Below are 23,176 nucleotides of genomic sequence, written 5' to 3'. Positions count from 1 at the left end.
GTACGATAAAAATATATCGCACCCTGGTTACAAAAGTGCCAGAACTCAGAAAACTTAGTTTTGAGTAAATCGCATTTTAATGTTATTCATTAGTGAAACTAGTGCTCTCACGCAGCTTCTAGTAAAGCTAGAGACATGATTCTTAGACTACCGGATAGAGGACATGCTCACAAATAGGAATATATATATAAGACGTGGTGGATCTACAGTTTAAGGTAAAATCCGAATCACCGTAATTTGTTCAAATTTTAAGAATATTCCACCGGGAATCGAACCCGACACTAAACACTAGACCAGTGGTGAGAGCTGGATGATATAAATCTCTACGTGCTGCACAACAGAAGTAATTCATCTCCTTGCCTTAAGAAAACTATTTAATTGATTTTGCAATTTAAATTATTTCATACGTCAAAAATTTACTGAGCTAATCAACTTTTTTTAAAAAAATAACATTAAGAAAATACTATAAGCTTAAAGAAAATTTTAGTTTCTGTGACAAGAATGACATAAAAAGCTACTAAAATAAAATACAATAATGAGCAGTTTTTAATTTTAAACATATTTGTATATTGTATATTTTAAGAGTTGAGTTGATTTTGAATTTTAACGTCCCTTTCAGCAGTGAGGCTATATGAGACGGGACCTACTGATTAACGTAGAATCCGAACACATGAGTCCCGCCGGGAATCGAACCCGAGTCTCCCACGCCAAAAGCGCGTACGCTAACCACTTAGCCACAAAGGAGCTCTGTACATTTTAGGAATAACAGCTATAATCTTAATTAATATGAAAGCAGCACTCCTAGATATCATATTATTTATAATATTTGTAGTTTCACATTATTTTACTCTTGGTTATTGTATATAAGTGTTAATATATATATATATATATATATATATATATATATATATATATATATATATATATATATATATATATATATATATAACTTTTAACTCCAGGTAGGACAAAGTATAGAACGTAACAAGTTTACTTTTCTTCTTTTAATGTATAACGTTTTGCCGTTTTCGATTTTCAGTTATTTTTATGTAATACTGTACTTTTAGATCAACTTTTAGTTGATAGTTTTATCTTGTTTTCATATTTCAGATATAAATTTTTAGCATTCGATTTCGATGAAAAAGTTGACATTAGCAAGGAAAACTGTCGATTGCTTTTAATTCGACTCAAAATGAAAGGATGGACCACTGGAACAAACAAAATTTTTCTCACTTATTACAATGAAGAATATTTGTCCAGGTAAAGCAAACATTGTTGCACAACTTGTACGTTACATGTCATAATACAAGTGTTCGTACACCATGACAGGAAAATGTTGTAAATTTGTAATTTTATTGTATATGTCTCCACAGGCGGGAAAAGCATTTGCAAATTGACTTATTTGTATTTATTGCGTAATGACTTCTAACTTTATCTAGATGAAGGAAATCGTACTAGAGGAATAAGTAACAATGCAGAGCGGAGTGGTACGACGATGTGAACAAGTGTACACTTACGAATTGTATACAGTGTGTTGGCAGTTAAAGTACTTCTGTACTTAGTACAAATTTTGCCACTGAATCCATGATGATACTGTTTATTGTTGTAATAAAGAATAGGCATAAAGAACTTGGCTTCTGAGTAATACATCAATTGTGTTTTTCCATTTTTTCAATTTTCAGATAGTACAATGTTCACCTGATCAATGTATATTTCGTAGTTAAAATTATTTAATGTAATTTGTAGTTAGCCAAAATAACCTCAATGTCTTCGTTAATATCATTTGAAAAATTAGTCAGTAATAGTGTAATATATCTTGTAGTAAAGAACATCAATATGAACCTCTTTTAATTCCAAAAAGTTTCATTGTGTCTATTCCAAAGAATCTGTATTGCATCAAGTTCTTTTTGATTGAAGATAAATGGTATTTGTGTAAGAATTTAGCAAGAGAGAAATCACTGATATTGTTATGTTTCTATAAAATTTATTCCATATTTATATACATATTAATTTTCTTTCATATCATTTTTCTGTAGATAATTGGCTTTTCCTAAGATATCGGTTTAGTTTCATATATAAGTTTCACGCCTATCTTACTCTTATATACACTCTAGAAGGAGTTTATAGACATATCGGCATTACAACATATAAGATTGACTGTTAGAAGTTCATCACAAGATATTGCTACATTTTGTGAAATTAATTGTGTCTAATAAACAACTGTTTATGCAATGTCATTCTAAATGTTCTCTGCTAAAACTTCATAGTTTATGTAGAAATACTTATTTATCAAATATGCCTTTAAATTTATCTTTTAATGAATACATGCAATCATACCTTCTACTGGTGAAACTAGAGTGATAAAAGTATTGCCTATTCCAGATTCTCCCCGAATATTGTATTAGCATCCAACTTGTTTTGTAGCCGTCTCATATTAAATCTCTTACGAGGAACTTTGTTATGTCTCTAATAAATTTGTCACATTTTTCAGGCTGTATGAGACTCAAGTGAAGAAAATTGTCAAAGTTCAAGCTATGTTAAGAACCTTTCTAGCGAAACGTCATATTGCTACCAAACGACGTCTCAGCAAGAAAGAATCCGTTATCAGTGATACTGGTACAGGTACGCAAGAAACAGGCGCAGGTATAATTAATTTATTCTTTATTCTTGATTTATCGGTTGTTGTTCAATTGCGTTGTAAACAACTAAAATAATTTAACGCGTTGCACTGTAGAAGAAAATGTATAATTATTATAGTGAAGTCTACTAACCTGTTAGTTACGATTTCACTATTTCTCTCACACTTGCAACGTATATTTACAAATGAAGCCGAAAGTTTTAGGAAAATGAAAAAAAAATGCTACTGCGTTACTATTGAAAATGAAAGAAAATTTTCCACGTTTTCAGTCCTTTCGAATTAACTGATTTATGGACTTCGTTTATATATATATATATCGAAAGCATTCACTGGAAATTCTCGAGTTAATATTGTTCATTATCTACATCATTATATTTGGTTGGTACAAAATTAATGCAGTATTTTGAATCTGCAGGTTCAAGCTGCCATAATTTGCCTGAACCTGAATGGTATTAATAGAAATCAAAATTACTATCAACACAATTCTGCTAACTAGAAACAAGGTTATTTTATCTCAGTAGCTTAACGGTCTGTAACGAATAAGACGAAGGCATTCTGAGCACTGATTTGGTTGAAGACATGTTCCTGCAAGAACTTGTCCATATCCTGGAACAGATGGCAAGGCATGATGGATAAGGGAGAATTTCGTATCCCAATGAGTGTAATTTCTGCAGTGTCTTTTATGCACATTGTTGTTGTGTAACATGATTGGACTTTTCCTGTTGGCCAATGCCAGACATAAACATTGCAATTTTTTTACGTATTCTTTCAATTTCTTGATAATACCTCTCAGCCATAATAGATAGGCCAAAATTGAAGAGACTGTAGTGGATCATTGCGGCTACGGATTATCACTCAGTCACCATAAACTTGCACATCAGCTTTGAAAAGGTTCTAGAAGCATAAGTGCGATCCAATCATTACGCAGAACGTCGTGTTTATCGAATAAGATCTATTTCCATCGCATGTCAATACAATCGAGAAATGGATCTTTTCTTTTTCTTTTTTCGCATGACCTGCGTAGAGCAAAATTTAAAACGCTGATTTTTTTTGTGTGTGTGTCAATCCATGTGACACCTTTATCTTAATCTTTTCTACCTTTACTAGTTTCTCTAAATACGACAATACGACGATACGACGATACGACGATAGAATGATTATTGAGTTTGTTCACAACATCCTGCTTACCTGCTTTATTTAAATTGGCGTCTCAACAGCAGAAACGGGGCCTTCCTTATCTTCTATGGTATTCAAAAGAGAATTTTCACAATGAACATTGAACTATGAAGTCTGCATACTGCTTTTATCTCACGACATCAACGTTTCGAACTAAATGTGCAGTGTTATAGTTGAGTTTAAAATACATAGAAATATTAAATTCATGCCGAAAATCGTGTTGTAATCATCCTACCTTCTCAGATCTGCAAATAGAGGAAAACAGATTTTTTTTTTGACATAGCATAAGCCAAAAAGAGTACAATGTAAGTTTGCAAATAGTACGTAACGAGGCATATAGACAACAAGTTTTATAACTATGGTCAAATCGAAAATCACTCAAATACTGCATTAATTTTGTAACAACCCAAAAAGTAAGTTTAATGTTTAAAAAGATAACTTTTATTTCTCGATTATATTTGGTCTAGGAATTAATTCGTGCGGGTGGACAAGAGATGGCGCAACGAACGGAGCGTCCCACAGTTCCGTGTATCCACACATGTGTTGCAAACCACTGTCATCGCGTATCGTTCGTAGTATAGGGCAGTGGATTAAAGCGTCAACAACACCAGTTTGTAGTTAAGTGAACATGGCGCAATTTGTGCCTGATAAAGTGTTTTTGCGGGGTGTCCTGCTGCATTACTTTAACATGCAGAAAAGTGCGACTGAAAGTCATCGTATTTTGGTGGAAGTGTATGGTGACCATGCTCTAGCTGAGCGAACGTGTCAGAAGTGGTTTGCACGGTTTAGAAGTGGTGATTTCGGCTTGGCAGACCAAGAGCGAGCTGGACAGCCAAAAAAATTTCAAGACGAAGAATTGACAGCATTGCTCGAGCAGGATTCGTGTCAAACGCAGGAACAACTTGCAGCAGCATTAGGCGTTGATCAAACAACAGTCTCCAAACGCTTGAAAGCCATGGGAATGATTCAAAATATGTCACATTGGGTTCCACATGAATTGAAAGACAGAGACGTTGAAAGACGAAAAACCATTTGCGAATTGCTGCTTCAACGACAGAGCAGAAAGGGGTTTCTGCATCGAATTATTACGGGTGATGAGAAGTGGATCCATTACGAGAACCCTAAACGAAAAAAGGCCTGGGTGAAACCAGGTGAACCAGGTCCATCACAACCAAAACGAGATATTCACTGTGCAAAGGTTATGCTGTGCATATGGTGGGATATGAAAGGTGTGGTGTACTATGAGCTGCTGCAACCGGGTGAAACTATGAATGGAGAACGTTGTCGACGACAATTAATGCGTTTGAAGCAAGCTCTGGCCAGAACACGACCAGAATGGGAGAACAGACATGATAAACTTATTGTTCAACATGATAACGCTCGCCCACATGTCGCAAAACCGGTCAAAACCTATTTAGAAAATGTCGGATGGGAAGTTTTACCCCACCCGCCGTATTCACCAGACGTTGCTCCTTCGGACTACTACTTGTTCGATTGCATGAACAACGATTTGATTGGACAGCGGTTTACTTCTTCAGAAGATATCGAAACATGGGTCTCTGACTGGATCGCTTCCAAGGATGAGGACTTCTTTCGCCACGGAATCCGTACATTGCCTGACAGATGGGCGAAAGTGGTGGCTAGCGATGGACAATATTTTTCTTAAGGTATTTATGTATTTTGTGTTTGTACTACAGCTTCAATGTGTGCGTACCAACCGCACGAATTAATTCCTAGACCAAATATAAAAATAATTTTTATAAGAATAATTTATGTACGTTAAAATTATCAAAGATGAAAAAGTTTAATTGAATTAGATTCATTACTTCTTTCAAGTTTCTGTATGTTTTATCTTCACAATAAAGTCTAAAATAATGTACCAACCTTTATGTAGGAAAACTGTTGTTCGCCTTTTCCCAATGACATCAAAACCACAGTTCCCGAAATCTTTATCTCAAAAGGATTACAGTGATCTTTTATTACTCGCTGTAAACGAATAACGTCTTCTAAATAGTGTACATCTTTCAAATCGTCGATATCACTGCCAGATATTGCAAACAAAATTCACAGCTACTATAAACTAACCAAGATGAAAGAAGTTAAATACCGAAAATCGTCCGTTCATGATTAAACCTAGTTCATCCAACGATTGAAACTTGACGTTGTCCGTAGTTCGTGCAACAAACATTTTCCCTGGTTATGAACTATTCAACAGTTGACCTTCGTTGGTGCACACTAAATAATAGTTTAGAACCATAACTTTTGTAATCACGCCTTTCTGTTTCTAATAAAGAAAACATGCCAATTTTTCCATTTGTTTTCTTTTAAAACACCAATTTAAAACTTTTTGTGGGAACGTACCATTTATCGAGTGAGCACTCCTGGCACAAAATTAATATTTTAATGCAATATGTCTAAGTTGTATATCAATTTTATCAAAAGATTTTCCACCAGGGAAATCATTTCTTATGTACATTTTTGAATAACGAAATATAAACTTTTACGTCCATCGCTGGATATATATCATATATATCGCAAATTACTTTTTAATGATTGAGAAAGAAGTGATAAATGTATTGCACTCAAATATATTAAAATGAAAGAAAGGAAATATAATATTTTAAAACTTATATATAGAAATAAGTTATACTTACTAATTCATTTTGCACGATGTTACCATGTAAACTTCTAAACATTGTTAAATCAATATAACAATGAAAATTTTAATGTCCTCCTAAGCGTCTCTTTTTAAAACAAAATGAATTTATATATTGTTGATATTTTTATTTATTCCTATACTCATGATTATTTCGTATTTAATTTATTCATATTATTTAATTCCATGTTTGATAGTGCTACTATTAATGACTATTAAATGGGATAAGCTATGTATATCTGTTTTTTTCTTTCTTCTAGAATGGTTATTTAAGGAGTAAAGATATTTGCACAAAAGAATACCAAATAGGTAACAATGTAGAAACGGAAACGTCTTCCTGGATTTTAAAAGTTTAACATTACATATAAGTTGACTTTGGAAATGCTATATATTTTTGACTGATACACAAGCTCGTCAAATTATCTGGCTTAATATTGTGCATTCTGAGATTACATTGGTAATGTTAGAAATTAATTGGAAAAAAGTTTAATATATTTTTTTAAAATAAATAAATAAATATATTCTTATCGTTTTATGATTGATTTGTTAAATTAAGGATATAATGTTATTTTCAGATAATCAGTTAGAGGATCGCCTTGCAGACAAACCTGATATGAATCCGGAACTTGCGGCTATTATTATTCAGAGCAGTAAGTTAATACCTTTATGTTCTTGATGTTTAAATTAACAAATTAATAGTAACACTAGTCTTTACTATCTTAACATTATTAATTATTAAAAGTTGGTAAATAGTAACGAATAATTATATATATATATATGCAGGATGTTAATGAACTACACCGACAAACTGTAAGAGGTGATTCCTTACATCAAAATAGAGAAAAAGTTCATATGGGCCTATGGCGAAAAGTGCATAGTTTCAGAGCTAGGGATGTCCAAAATCGCGAAAAAGCCAAATTTCGAGAGGTTCTAATTTGAATTCGAGAGACAGTGTATGGTGGCCGGTATCAGCGTAAAGGAAGTCACGCATACGCAATCTAAAAATGCATATTTCATTAATGTTCAATGTGTATACAGAATATTCCCTGCAGGATGAAATTCTCAGCCATGCCATCAACAGAATTTTCAGGTATGTTCTGACTTTAACATTGGTCCAAGGTAGGCAAAGGATAAGCCTTGATAGCAGTGAACACAAAATCCTTTGACGCGATGTCGGAAGTGTTAATGATCGTCAGCAGCACGGTCTCTCGTACTCGGGAAAACGCGTACTGCAATGTTTTCTTTCACGCGTATAAGTGAAGAAAACGTGAAATATACCTTGTTGAAATACATCGCATCACACGTTATTCCGAACACAAAAAGACATGAAGCTGGAGGTTCCTATACTTCCGACTTCCCTCCGAAGCATTGGATGTCCATTTTGTCAAGGCTTACCTCCTGCCTACTTTGGACCCTTTTTGAAATCAGGTTATATCTGAAAACTCTACTGAGAGCATATCTAAGAATTACACAATGTAGGTAATACCCTCTGCACCTATTGACAATTGATGAAATATGCACATTTGGATTGTGTATGCGTGGCTTCCTTTACGATGATAATAACCAGCATCCACAGTTTCTGGAATTCGAAATAGGGTTTATTGAAATTTAGCTTTTTTGCGAATTTGGATATGCACTTTTAACCACAGGTCCATATGAACATTTTCTCTTATTTTGATGTGAGGAATCACCTCTTACAGTTTGTCGGTATAGTTCATTAACACCCTGTATATATATATATATATATTGAATTTTATACGCAACATAGTTACCACTTGTTTGGTGTGTGTGTGTGTGTCCTATGTTTTATTTTTACGTACAATATATGCATACTGACATCCATAAAAATTCTTAATAGCCAATAGATTTTGTGCTCGGTCTAATAATTTCTTATTTGCATTTCACGACAAACTGCTTTAATGAATTCGAAGTGCGATTGATATTCATCGACTTAAGACCGATTTCAATTCAGAGTGCGCAGTCCTAAGGTGATTTAGTCGCAAATCGACCTGATAGTTACGGTAATCCACTATACAGTACCGTATAAGATACAATTTTGATCAATCGTGAGCCGAAGACTTAGGCTCCATTACATTCTATCAGTATTCCCTATTTTTATATACAAAAGTGTTTCTATTTCTATAATCTTACTAGTACTAGTTTTTCTATATTAGTGGTGTATCTATCATTATGATGTTATTACTGTTATTATTTCTCATATTATTACTATAGATCATTGATAATAATAACCACCTAACCTAACCTGAATAACGGGTAGTAAGTCAACGACTGCATATATTTAATGTATTTACCAATATACAAAGGTTATATTCAAACGTGACAGTATTTACGTTAAGTAAATTTATTCGCCACAAATTAATCCGTAAATTTACTGGCTCACAATAACTGATAATCATTGACATTTAACTAGATCTCATAGTTCTTCATAGAGCCAATTTTAGTATTTTGTGGACACTACAAAGGATTAATATGACAAGTATATCTTGCTGTCACTATTTGTAGTTGACAATAAAATCGCGACGAACAGAAATTCCTAAGATACGGGCAGATGAAACATTAGTAATACAAAAACTCTATTTTATCAACTAATAGACATCCCTATTATGTATTTTCAGGAATTCGCGGATTTGTAGCAAGAAAGAAATACGGTCCATTGATAAAAACTCAGGGTAAAGATGCAGGTGAGTGAGTTTCTGTACTACCTTTGTGATTGAAATGTGATGATTGACAAAACTACATTTTCGACTTGTTTCTATTTAGTGAGAAAGTAAAAATTTAATGAGACTTACGTAACATTAGTTTATGCCATATGATGAAACTTCCGTGATATGAAAATTTTGATGCTATGCGTTTCATAACAATAGCAATACATTAATCTCACATACACTTCATAATTCATTATTAATATTATGTTTAATTTCAAAGTTATATAATTTCCTTTTAAAAATACTCCAATTAATGTTTTTCTTTCATTTTATTTGCTTCTAAAATATCATTTCTCTCTCATATATATATATATATATATATATATATATATATATGATAGTCTTTCCCGTACACTGTTCATTGAATCAGCTTCTCATGAAGTATTTTCGTATAAAATTCACAATATACAAACTAACGACATACAAGAGGAAGTGTTCATGGTGTTGTATGTAATATAGCAATATTGCTACACATGAGGAATTCCTGCGGTTAGTCATATTTTGTTTATAATTATGTATTTACAATTTAAAAGTTTATTATAATTTATTTTTATGCGAGCCCTAGTAATATTTATTCTATAGTTTTCTTTCACAACTGTCATCGAGTTATTAATGTTCTTTTCATTAAATTTATCTTTATTGATTTTGGTATCTAGGTGGAACACTTACTGCTGAGTGCAAATACCTGCTTAGGTTTTTTTTGTCATATATATAAGTGTGCAACGGTTTTCTACTTATTTATGTATAATTTTATTCTTTTCCGTTATAGTAGTAAAAAAAATGAACACCAAAATGTCTATGAACACAATATATTAGACACAAAATAAACTATTTGCTGAGCAAAACAATATATTCACATATAAAACTATATACGTGTTACAGTTTCGCCAACTAACACATTGGCTTCATCAGACACTGTCTATATATATAGACTATCTGTATATATAGACTATAGATAATGTCTGATGAAGCCAATGTGTTAGTTGGCGAAACTGTAACACGTATGTAGTTTTTTATGTGAATATATTGTTTTGCTCAGCAAATAGTTCATTTTGTGTTTAAGTATATACAAAGCAAAGCTTCTACTTATGGAAAATATTACAATATATTAGGTTTATGAGTGAATAACTTCACGGGCCTTTTTAATAAAATACTAAGTATTTTGTCTCTTTTGTCAAACACACTCTTCAACATTTTGAAAAGATATACAGTACATCTCTACTATGTTTTGTAACATAAGAGTTTCCACCCTTTCTCAAATACATGGGATTGACGACTAAATGGTGTCTACATAGATATCTATCATATAATTAAGATGCAGATATTATACATCAGAAGAGATCCAAAATCAAGCAGAGGCGTAACAAAAGAGTAAATTCTGGAAGTTTGAGCATTTTAGATGTATTTATATCTCTGCAGGTAATCGTATATGGTGAACCATACAAGGTTGCTCATCACTGCTTGTAACATCTTTAACTTATGACTTTATGTCTTTTTAAATTCATTACTATTGTATTTCTTTATTGCTTCAGGAAAGCTGGATGAAGAAACTGCTACATTTATACGACCATATGCTAAGAAATGGAAAACAAAGACAATGTTTCATATTTTACTTCTCTACAGAGCTGCAAGACAACAAGACTTTGTTTATTTCTCACAACAGGTTAGTATTGTGTAATTTTTTTTTTTTTTTTTTTTTTTTTGAAATAAAAGTAATATGAATATTGCTATTATTATACAGGATGGCTGTTTATTTAATATGTTCCAAAAATTTACTTTTAATTATTAATTTTCGATTTTCTATAGAGAGACTTCAAATTACAAATAATGAAAAAAAAGTTAAAAAAACAACGGAAAAAGTAGACACTCAAGAAATAGGTGAAAAGAAAACAAGCTTAATCACGTGTTGTTTTGTGGATCATAAATCGACCTCTACATCATGAAAAAAATCAAATAATTCAGATAGCGTGTCAACAAGTGAGAATAGTGAATATAAGTGGTGCACTGTGAAAAAATGTTTGACGAATGTTAGAAATTCTTTGTAAGTATGCGCCCGCACAAACAACAAAGAATTTTCTGCTAAAAGTGGAGAGGAAGCCTTGTATTCTGAGTTAACTAAAAGCAGAAGTAAAATCTTGACTACACAAAGTGAACTTTTACACCTTCGAAAAGCCAGAATGAGGAATTTATTATTTATTATTATATAATGAGTAATTTCAGACAGCCGAAATATATTCTTGAGCATACGAAAGGCAGTATTCGATATATATAGGAATGACAAGCGCACCATACTTAAATGAAAAAGTTTTTACGTCGGAATTCGAAAAATGGTTGTCTTCAATTGAGAAAATCCAGACATATAAACTACAGCAGAACACAGAAGTGAGTTAAAGCCAATAAAATGAAATTAGGAGAAATTCATTATAAGGAGAAATTAATAAAAGAAGAAATTAATTATAATGTTAGTGATTTTTTTTTGTCAAACCTAAATAATTCTAACTTTATCAATCGTTGATTTTGTACTGTAGCACTACTCTAGGTGGAATCAGGATAAAGATTAACTGAGTCCTGGCTCAATCACTACAGTCATTGTTTTTTCCTCTTGACATAGAGTGGGTACAGTGGCTCAGTGACAAGCGCTTATCTCTGGTGCGTAGGGTCCCTGATACGATACCCGGGCATATAAGTTTGTGGTGGGCAACATCGTGTTCGTAGGTTTTCTAAAGGTACTCCCCTTTCCTCCCACATTCTTATTCCATCAATTATTTCATCACCATTCATTATCTTGCTTTAATCATCCGTCTCCCTTAGCCTAAATGGTATATTCGTGGGACGTTAAACTGAAAGATTTCATTTCATTTCATTTTCCCATGGCATGGAGATTGTTTTGAAATCCCCAGCAACAGCAATTCTGTTTGAAATACCTTACTTTTTACCTTCATCGTGGTGTTTTTCGCTTTTCTTCGACACTAGAAAGAACCACTGTTCTATTTAATGTTTGAAATTAATAATAAAAAAAATCGTCATGAGATCAAAGTTTATGATTGAAAGTCAATTGTGAAAGGCAAATATATGACAAGTTTTTCTCATAGTAATGTCCATAATAATGGAAAAGGTAAAATTAATAGCGTTATTATTATTATTTATTGTATTATTTATTAATTGATTAACTTTTGACTATACGAAGGTTAGGCAAAGCTTAATTTTTCAATATCTACGTCTTGATATACTATTATATATTAAAGCATATTCGTTTTTCTTGAAATGCTTTCTATATCAGTTTTTAGCATGAGGTTATATTTTATATAAAAAGATTTGAAAAGAATCAAAGAATTTTGATGCATCATAGAAGAAAACGTAAAGAAAACGGAAAGAGGAAGAAGAAAATGGAAAAAGGAAGAGAAGAGAAGAGAAAATGGCATGGAATAGAGAGCAATAGGAAAAAGACAAAGATGCTGAAGACCTTATTAAGAAAAGGAGGTGTGAACACATACAGAAAAGGAGGACGTAGAATCCTGGAAGTGGTTAAGACAATGAGAAATAGGAAGAAGGACATAAATGAAGAAGATGAAAGAGTAGTATATGAAGTGAAGTGTAAACATTGTAACATGATATACAGTGGAGAAACAGGAAGAAAGCTGAAAGAATGAGTAAAACAACATAGGAACTTAAAAGAGAGAATAACGCCATATACAAACATGTAAAAGAAACAGAACATGATATAGATTGGAAAGGGGTCCAAGGTCTAGTAAAAGAGAATAGAACGATAATAAGAAAATGGAAAGAAACGCAAAGGATTAAGAGAGAAAGAAGTGAAAGATTAATTAACTGGACAAATGAACTTCAAATACATGATTGTTAGAAAAAATGGAAGGATAAAAATCACGGACACGAAAAGATATTAAGAGAAATTTAAAAAAAAAAGTATATGGTAGAACATTGAAGAAAAAACAGTTATACTAAAAATTTAAAATAAAACAGTAAATTGTAACAATATTTAAGTGTTACATATTAAAAATTTAAAATTATAAAATGAAACAATTAAGAAGATACTTTTGCTAGTTAACATCTGATGAAGATAACGTTAAGTTATTAAAACTGTTACGACTTATTTTAATTTTAATGAATAAATATATACTCTGGACAGAAAAGTATGCATTATTTAAGATATACAACAAATAGAATAGCATTATATTAATAAGTTTGAAAATTTAAAATCTAATTTTGTGTGATAATTAAGTAATATCAAATGACGAAAACTATGCAATAAACCAAAAAAATAACAAAATCAATACTAACCTGGACAGAGTTCACATCTACATTGGAATATTAAAGAAAAGTTTGCTGTGTAAACCTGAAAATCAAGGTAATTTCTGATTTAGAATAATTATTAATTACTGAATGATGTGTTTAGGAAATACTATGCAGCGTTTTTAACTCAGAACCTTCGGTTTCTTCAGTGACGTAATTAATGGGGGACAAATGAGGCTTGTGCCAGCGACGGATTAGGGGGCGCAAAATTGGGTTATTTTTACAACAAGGCAAGGAAAAGAGTTTTAGCAAACTAAAGATCATAAAAAAAATTAATTCAGAAACTTAACAGGACATCAATGACACCAACATTAGATCATATTTCTAGATCATAAGTTAGCATCAAAGCTATCTTTTGAGGACATTGTAAGAAATCTTTGCAGCGAAAAGAGCCCGCGAAGTTAAATTTTAGTTCCAGCATTTTGTGTTTTAATTTAACTTGCGTTGATTTAAGAGATCTCCAAATGTCCGAGTACAATACTCGAGACAGCAACTTGACTGTCATAATTAAATATTCTATTCTGACTGTTAATTCATTATACACATACGCACATCCCAATATAATTCCAAAAACGTTGTGATTTGCAGTTGTTATGATAAGACTATAAGAATATGTCCAACATGCTACTCTCAGATTATTTGGCAATCAAATACAAATTAGTTTGGTGTTTTACCTTGTACTAAAAATTAATTTATGTACTGCAATTTTGAAATCAATCTTTACCACTTGAAGAAAAACTGGAATAGAAGAATTACTGTGTGATGCCATATAAGGTGTAGTCGGAGACCCTTTTGGTTTTGTTGGTCAGGTGTGGGATGAGCGGGAAGGGCGCGAAGGCGAGTTCTTGTCCCGGGCGACAACTAGCCTAGTTGCGTCGCTGGGTTTCTTATATGAAATTACACCAGATTTTGTATATTGTGAAATAAACTCAAGTTTAAGTTGTCAATGAACTAAATAAAATTAGACCTAAAGCATGTTGATACCATGTTTGATTCCATGTCAGAACTAGTCCTACAGCAGCCCTGCCCACGGCGAGCAGATAGTGGAAACTTTCCTCGTGAACGCTCACGAGCATTCTACGAGCAAATACCATTGTTCGTGCTTCGTGGATCTTCGGGTTTTGTCCTTAGAGGAGCGGAAGTGTTGTCAACCTTGGCGGTAATCACTAGCTTACCAAAAAAAAAAAAGTATGTATGGTAACTGATTGCCATTTAGTGTAAAGTGTTTTTTTACAATGTGGTAACCGTTAACTATAGACAATACAAACTTGTAACAGCAATCAAATGATAAACTATGTACGTTCCTTTTCTTCTTTTTTCTTTCCTTTTGTTAAAGAGGGATGTGGGTTTGTTATATCCGAGTGTGGGTTTGTTATATTATGTTGTTTCGCTTTTTAGGAAAAGAGATAATCTGTTGATAAGAAAAAACTGTAGCACTTGTTTGTAATTATCTAAGTATATCTCCAGAAAATTAGCTTATGCATGTATGTGTGTACGAATAGGCTTAGCAAGGGGTTGGTTGTGGAGATTAGAAGCCACTATTACACTATCAATAGGAAGAATAGTATTTCTTACTCCACTTTTAAAGTTACTTTGATCGCAAAGAATCAAACAAAATATTAAGAGAGCCAAAGAGATTTTCCATTTTTAAGTGTGACCGTTAGTGACTGCAATTAGTTTTTTTTTTTTTGTTTTTTTTTTTAACAAGGAGTGTCTTTTTAATAAGGAAAAATGTATTGTCCCTGGCTGGTTGCTTGCCGGTGGCTTGTTAAAAGTGAAAAAGAATGTTAAATCATTTCAACGACTGAAGCTACACGCTTGTCTTTCTTCGATAGTTACTGACTGATTTTGAAAGTCACAATGTTGTAGGCCTACTGTAATAGCGTAGGCCTACTGTAATAGCGTAGGTCTACTGTAATAGCGTAAATTCGAAAGGAAACGTTCCAACTGAATGATACGAACAATTATTCCCAATGTCTTGAACATGAAACGTGGGTTGCACGGATAACGCTTAAAGTAGGCTGGACTGCACTGGAATTTCCTTCCGGCAAATTAGTGTTTGGTCGAAACTCGGTTCTTCTGTGTAATTGTCTCTTAACAACATTTGAACATTTCTTTTAGATAATAATAACTAACTAACTCTATGGTCTATGGAACCCGAAGGTTCAATGCCGCGTTTACAAAATATTTCCACTAACTTATGTCCTTAGCCAACTGGATCCAGTTTCTACTCTGTACTCTTATTTCTGCAAGATCCATCTTAATATTGTCTTCCCATCTACGCCTAGGTCTTCCTAGTGGTCTTCTTCCAATTGGGTTTTCAGTTTAAATTATGAAAGCGTTTCTAATTTCTTCCATTCTGGCTACATGGCCTGCCCACCTGAGCCTTCTACACTTCATAACCCTAATAATGTTAGGTGAGCGGTATAAACTATGCAATTCCTAGTTATGAATTTCCTCCAATCCCCATTTTCATCCCTCTTTGGTCCGAATAATAATAATAATAATAATAATAATAATAATAATAATAATAATAATAATAATAATAATAATAATAATAATAATAATAATAATAATAATGCGTATTATTATTATTATTATTATTATTATTATTATTATTATTATTATTATTATTATTATTATTATTATTATTATTATTATTATTATTATTATTATTTTCAACCTCCCGTCGTTCTCCTATCAATCTAGCAACGAAAGGCGTTTACAACTTAGCAAACGTGAAGCGAATGACAAATTACAGACCGAGTGCTAATGTAATACAACGTCACGAATTGTGTAAGCAAGCTAAAAAGGTCTGAAACAATTCGTTTCCGATTTTTGCAGTCGTTTTTACGTCTGTAAGATGACATGTTTAATATTAGTTTCTTTCTTTCTTTCTTTCTTGTTCATTTGTTAGTTACTTCAACGCTAACTGTAACCTCTATCATGCGTCTTCCTCAACCAAAAAACGTACCAATTTTATTTCCTGCAGTGTTTTCGCGTCACTGCTTTCGAAATGGGGAGGGGGAGAGCACACCTGCACATTTCACGCTTGCGTCTGCTCAATGCTTATCATCGTGCGAATTTCTGGCCAGGCTTGGTCATAGGTTTTTTGCCATCATGTGTGGTTGGCAACACTTATCGGATGCAGTGGAAGAAGCGAAGCTAGCAGCACCTGTGCTCACCTGTTCTTATCTTCGCTCGTGCCCGCTCACGCTTTGGCTCCGGGAGCCAATTCATGGACAGGCCTGTCCTACAGTATGAAATAGTACTTTCTAAATGTTACAAACCGCAGTAGTAAAACCTATTTTATTTATGGTAATCATCCACTAATAAGTACTTCCACTATATTCTACTTCAAACATTTATATATCCATAGTAGAAGTAATTGGAGAGTTTGCTAATAAATAAATAAAATAATAAAAATAAATAAAAATGAAAAGTATAATAAGGACATAAATGTAAAATAATTAATAAATGGAAGAACATGAGTAATGCCGATAGAATATAGGTAACACAAAATACAAACTATTAATAGAGATATAAAGGAATAGAAAGATAAATAGTAATAGTTACGAAGATTGTCACATATATATCAGTCTTAAGATTAAAATGAATTAGTTTACTCGTGAGTAATTATCAAATAACAATAATCTCAAAGAAACTATATTAACTTTTATTTATTTTGTTTTGTTTTATTGTTTGTACTTATTCGATTAATTGCATCATATAAATCTGTCATTATGCTGCTTAGATTAGTAAATACTATTTTATCATTTAGCTATTGTTACTATATAATATATATATTTTTTAGAGATCTTTTCTTGCCTCTATATTAAAATAAACATTTCAACTCACGAGAGCATCTTAGATAATTACAATATTTTTACTAGATATGTTCATTACTTCTTACAGGTTCATTTGTATAGCCAGCACGTCATGAATGGATTGCAGTTTTGTAATGAAACAATACCCCTTGAAAGTATCCAAGAAAATGCAAATGTAGCTGTTTTGGGAATGCCAAAAGCGACTGTAAGAAAACTCCCTTTCTTACTTATGGATACTACATTTTATGATACAACTACTTTCACTGAGGGGTAAGAATACTACATATAAATATCAATGAATGAGAATATAATACAATACGTATTTTTGGGATTATATTTAGTAACTATATCAAAACAATATTCACAAAGAATATGGAAGATTAAAGACTTTGTAAACAAATACCTTTTTATACACTGATAACTAACTAATCGTTTGCTGCTATAGCCAACAAGCTGCATGATAGCTGTTAAGTACAGGAGTAGGTTCTACACATGATCTTCTTGTTAGTGTTTTTACATTCACTGATGTTGAAATTTCTATTCCTTCCAGAAGAGAATCCACGACGAGCTTCAGTGAAGATACAGAATCATGGGATGCACCACTAAAATGGAAATATCAATGGAATGAGGACGAAGATACAATCAAAGAACAAATCAATGGTAAAAGGAGATATTTTTGATATCCTTTTTATGATTTTGTTATTAGAAAATTACCAGGTTACTTAAAAATAATAAAACTAATAATAACAAAGTAAAAATTAAAATAATAAAAGTTACACTAACCTAGAAATGATCATGACATCAAATAACAGTTGAAGCTTTCATTATTCTGTTTTCTTTACTACAACTTAAAGTTACCAAGTAACAAGTATTATTGTATTTCTTCCTACATTATTTTATAATCTTCTATATTCTTCACGTTATATTGTTATCTAATCATATTATTGATTATAACTATAGAACGAAAAGTTCATATATAATAAAAATTGGAATTAGAATAAAATTACATTTTAGTTGCCGCTGTAATTTTGCTCAATGGGAAATTATAAAATTATAAATGGGTATAGTATACGGACTAATATACGCATAGTAACACTCATGACTATAATGTCTTCTTTCAATAGAGTTTAGACTATTTTATCCTCCAGGGATTTCAATTACTGCTTTGTGATCTTGTGAGGGCGAGACATTTGTTTAAACCACAGAATGTAAACATAAAATTTTATATGTGAGAATTTTTTTGATTCACAATAAACAAATGTTGAATTCATTTGTACGAATTTTAAAAATTCCTTCACAAAAAGGGGGAAAATAAATACAGTGGATGGAGGAGAAGGAAGGGAAGAATTTTGAGAATCGTTGTAAAAATAGCACAAAATTTTTCATATATATATACTACAAATGCCTTAATCACCAGCGTTACTTTTATAAGTTTACAAGTGTGGGGTAAATTAATATAGAAGGCAAACGGAAAGAAACGAATCAATTTTTAACATAAAGAGAGGGAATTTTATATATGGTGGATTTTTCATGTTCAGAATACGAAAATTGTTTTCATTTTGTTTGTATGTTCCTCCCGTGAGAGGTAAATTCAAGATGACAGGCAGATTCAAGGGAGGAGAGCGATTTATTCCATTTATTTATTTACTTATTCATTCTTCTGACAAAAACTTAGAACATCATTGCATGAATTCGTACTAAGGCTTTTAAACATATTCTGATACTTGTATAGTGAGACAGAGAAGGAATATGTAAAGGTATAGGATTTTGTTTATGAGGATTTGATACACCTGATATATTCCTTGCATTAATTTGCTCGAATTTAGAAAATTACGCCCTGAACGAGTGAGCAAGAAGATAATTTAACTTATTAAGTATTTAATCTGAACAGCTGAACATAAAGACTACAACTGCAATATCAGTTGTACGAGGGTGGGATGAAAAGTTTTGCCTGTTGATTAATATCTCGAGTTATAGTAAACATAATTTAATTAAATGAAAAGTAATGTGTACCTTAATATCTACGCTTTAGTTCTGGAACATCACTTCTCCACATAGTCACCATCTACTTGCATGCACTTGCTCCAACGGCGACCAATCCTTCTATGGCGTCACGGTAGAAACCCTTATCTTTAGAGCGATACCACGATCATACAGCACGCTGCACGTCCTCATCTGATGAGTAATGGATACCCTTAAGGTATTCTTTCAGTTTAGAAAAAAATGTAAAAGTCACTGGTTGCAAGACCATGGCTGTATGTGGGGTGTAGTAGAAGAGTGTATCCAAGATTCAATATTGCGTCGATGACCAGTTTGCTGGTGTGGGGTCTAGCGTTGACATGGAGAAGAGGAGGGGCTCCATTGTCAGGGCTGACGCGTGTCAATCGAGCCTTTATCTTCTTTAGGATTTCAGAATATAAAACACAGGTGTTCAGATTACTGACGTTATATAATCTTACTAAAATAACAAAATTCATCTCTTAAAAGAACTTATGTATTATTAGGTGTAGAAGACTCGTTAAAACAAAATGTTTAACCTTTTCTTCCTTTTAAGTCTTTTTAAACATCTTATTTACTTATAAGTAAGATACTAACTTATATATGTTTTATTATTTAATATTATATTTTTATCCTATTGTGCTAATCTATTTCCAGTACGAGATTGTGAGGTACAGACAAGTCCCATACATATAACGAAACGTGAAGAGAATAAAAAAATGAAATATAATGCAAGTAACAAAAAGCTTTTCGATTTTGCATTTAATCGTGATCCTTTGTGCGAGGAAGAAGAGCCAGACGAAGAAAATGATGAATCGAATGGCGATAATTCCTCGAGTGTTGAACCTCTTCAATCAACGCCACAAGAAAAGGCAAAAGAACAACAGAATGATGATGAAGTTGAAAAAGATACATCCTGGGAATTCTCTACTGCCGATGATGAAAATTGTAAAAAGTAAGTTGTTATGGGAAAATTGCTAACCTGCTGTATTAGCAATAATATTTATTTATTTAAGTGTTTATAAACAGCTAAAAAAATAAGTATAACCGTGAATGATCAAATAGAAAGTACAACAACAGTATATTAAATATTGACATTTGGTGCACAAGAAAGTCATTTGCAACAATGAAGGAGATCCTACTTCATTCTTGTTTTTAGTTAATTATAATGCAACAATATGTAAGTATTATTACACGCAATGCAACAACTTCAAAATTAGATTTCATTCTCTAGTAAGAAAAATTATCAAGAGAAACATAACTGATAGAATCACAAAAAGGAGGATCACAATTTACTAACACTAGCAATATTTCGTTCAAGCAATAATGACAGAAAATCTCTATCTTAGGAGATAAGAAAAATATAATATTTTCAGATAATTGTTTATGAAAAAAATTGTTTTTAAATTAGGTTCCATATATTCAAATTTAGTAAAATTCAATATGTGGAAATAAATCTTTACTGCAGCACTACATACTTGGAGCAGAATAACTGAAGGAGCACGTTGGTTCAGTGGTAGAGCGCTTACTTCTGATGCGTGCAGTTTCTGGTTCGATCCCCGAATAATGAATCATATTTACATCTACTGTATTTATAGTCTTACATTCTGTCAGTACATTAGTAATACACTGATTTATTTTAATACTGGTATATAGTGTATATTGTAGCCTGTGTAATGTGGGTTTCTGTCACCACAGCATGACGTGTCCTTAGATTGCGGATCAAGGAGAAGGTGTCTAGATATAGAGTTTAGCTGCGAATAGTTATTTTAAAATTAGGTCGGTGATGCGATATTATTGTTCTAAATGTACATGCTCAAACAGAAAATAAGGATGACTATATAAAAGACAGTTTTTAAGACGAAATAGAACGGGTATTTGACCAACTATCGCAATGTAATATGAAAATTCTATTAGAGGATTTCAATGGAAGGTAGGACGAAAGGAAATTTTCAAACGGATTATGGGGAATGAAAGTCTGCATAAGTAAAGTAATGGCAACGGCGTTAGATTCGTGAACTCTGCAACATTCAAAAATCTTACCATAAAGAGTTCAAAATTTCCACATCGTGATATTCATAAGTAGTATAGTTGTATATCAAATGAAATAATAATAATAATAATAATAATAATAATAATAATAATAATAATAATAATAATAATAATAATAATAATAATAATAATAATAATAATAATAATACAATAATAATAATACATTGATCACATTTTAGTAGACACATGAAGACAGTCTGGCATAATTGATGTTCGATCGTTTAGAGGAGCTGACTGTAATACTGACCATTACCTGATAGCATCGATTATAAGAGATTATCGTTAAGGAAAGGAAATCTTCACCTAATGAAAACAGATACGTTTAATTAATTTTTAACAAAAGGTCGGGGAGACAGGTGAGAGAGGAATATCAAATTGAAGTATCGAATAGATTCTCGGTTTTAGAAAGTTTGGGATGCACTAGTGTTGTTGGGTTAAAATTAAGGATACTATTAAAATTTCAACAAAATAAAAATTGGGGCACGCTGAAACACATAGAAGACATGGTTCGACCAGGAATGCATTAAATTAGCAAAGTGGCAAAAACTGCGTTGGTCAAAATCCAAAGGATAGAAAAAATGTTTGTTGATATTAGATGGGAAGCTTTCAAACTTTTAGATCAAAGAAACGTGATTTTTTGAATGGTAAAATTATTGAACTTGAAGATAATAGTAAAAACAAAAACATTCGGGACATGTATAAAGGCAGCAACGAATTTAATAAAGGCTATCAACCTCGAGCATATATATTATAGGAGTGGACGGCATAATACTCACGGATACGGATAATATTTTGAATAGATGGAAAAATTTCTTTAACATATTTGCTCAACACGCAGAATAAAAAAACGTGGGGAAAGTGAAATGCATACAACAGAATTATATATATTCCAGAGCCTAACCGAGCAGAAATAGAAATTGTTATGAAGAAATTAAAGAAAAACAAATCTCCTGGTGTAGACGAAATTCCTGCTGAATTAATTTCAGCTGGAGGGGAAAAATTGAGGAACGAGATACATAAACTCATTCTCCTTATCTGGAACAAGGAAGAATTGCCACAAGAGTGGAAAGAATCAGTCATTGTGTCAATTCACAAGAAAGGCGACATCTCTCTTCTGTCAACATCCTATAAAATCCTCTCAAACTTTCTATTAGCAAGATTGACCCCATACGCAGATGAAATTATTGGAGATTATCAGCGCAGGTTTAGGCGGAATCGATCAACTATCAACAAGATATTTACCTTTTGACAAACACTCGAAAAGAAATGGGAATACAATACCCTAGCATACCAATTAGTTATTGATTTTAGGAAGGTCTACGACTCGGTTAGGAGGGAAACTTTAAATAACATTGTTACAGAATTTAGAATACCGAAAAAGCTAGTTAGATCAATTACGATATATTTAAATGAACCCCAAAGTAAAGTCCACGTAGAAAAGTACTTTTCCATGAGCTTTCAAGCCGAGAATGGCCTGAAACAAGAAGATACATTGTCTCCGTTATTGTTCAATTTTGTTCTAGAATACGCTATAAGAAAAATAAAAATACCAACAAGGGCTTGGAACTGAATGACGCTCACCAGGTTATGGCTTATGCTAATGTAAATCTGATAGGGGGTGGTATAAGGACAATAGAAAGAAATGCAGATATTTTATTAAACGCCTGCAGGGGCATGGGATACAAGTAAATAAAGATAAAACTAAATACATGGAAGTTCGAAGTGATCTAATAACTGTAAATTATGACTATATTAAAATATCAAATAATACATTTAACAAAGTGGATAGTTT

The 23,176-nt window shown here is 32.3% G+C and overlaps 1 protein-coding gene across 9 annotated transcripts in view; it reads left to right on the top strand.

Annotated features, from left to right (window-relative positions):
* ninaC (STKc_myosinIII_N_like and MYSc_Myo21 domain-containing protein ninaC) overlaps nucleotides 1–23,176 on the top strand; it is a 142,314-nt gene that overhangs the window by 110,552 nt on the left and 8,586 nt on the right. For 8 of the 9 annotated variants that reach the window (XM_081760126.1, XM_081760143.1, XM_081760178.1 and 5 more), the window contains 8 exons: nucleotides 1,111–1,260; nucleotides 2,492–2,643; nucleotides 7,046–7,120; nucleotides 9,107–9,172; nucleotides 10,729–10,859; nucleotides 17,423–17,604; nucleotides 17,885–17,994; nucleotides 19,990–20,287. In XM_081760126.1, coding sequence (XP_081616252.1) covers nucleotides 1,111–1,260; nucleotides 2,492–2,643; nucleotides 7,046–7,120; nucleotides 9,107–9,172; nucleotides 10,729–10,859; nucleotides 17,423–17,604; nucleotides 17,885–17,994; nucleotides 19,990–20,287 — 1,164 coding nt within the window. The remainder of the gene's footprint in view (nucleotides 1–1,110; nucleotides 1,261–2,491; nucleotides 2,644–7,045; nucleotides 7,121–9,106; nucleotides 9,173–10,728; nucleotides 10,860–17,422; nucleotides 17,605–17,884; nucleotides 17,995–19,989; nucleotides 20,288–23,176) is intronic. The other variant, XM_081760134.1, reaches the window with a different exon arrangement.

The sequence above is a fragment of the Thermobia domestica genome, chromosome 1 (genome assembly GCF_964235325.1).
Source record: "Thermobia domestica chromosome 1, izTheDome1.hap1.1, whole genome shotgun sequence".
In the NCBI taxonomy this organism is placed as follows: Eukaryota; Metazoa; Arthropoda; class Insecta; order Zygentoma; family Lepismatidae; genus Thermobia; species Thermobia domestica.
This window is presented reverse-complemented; position numbering and strand designations above follow the sequence as displayed.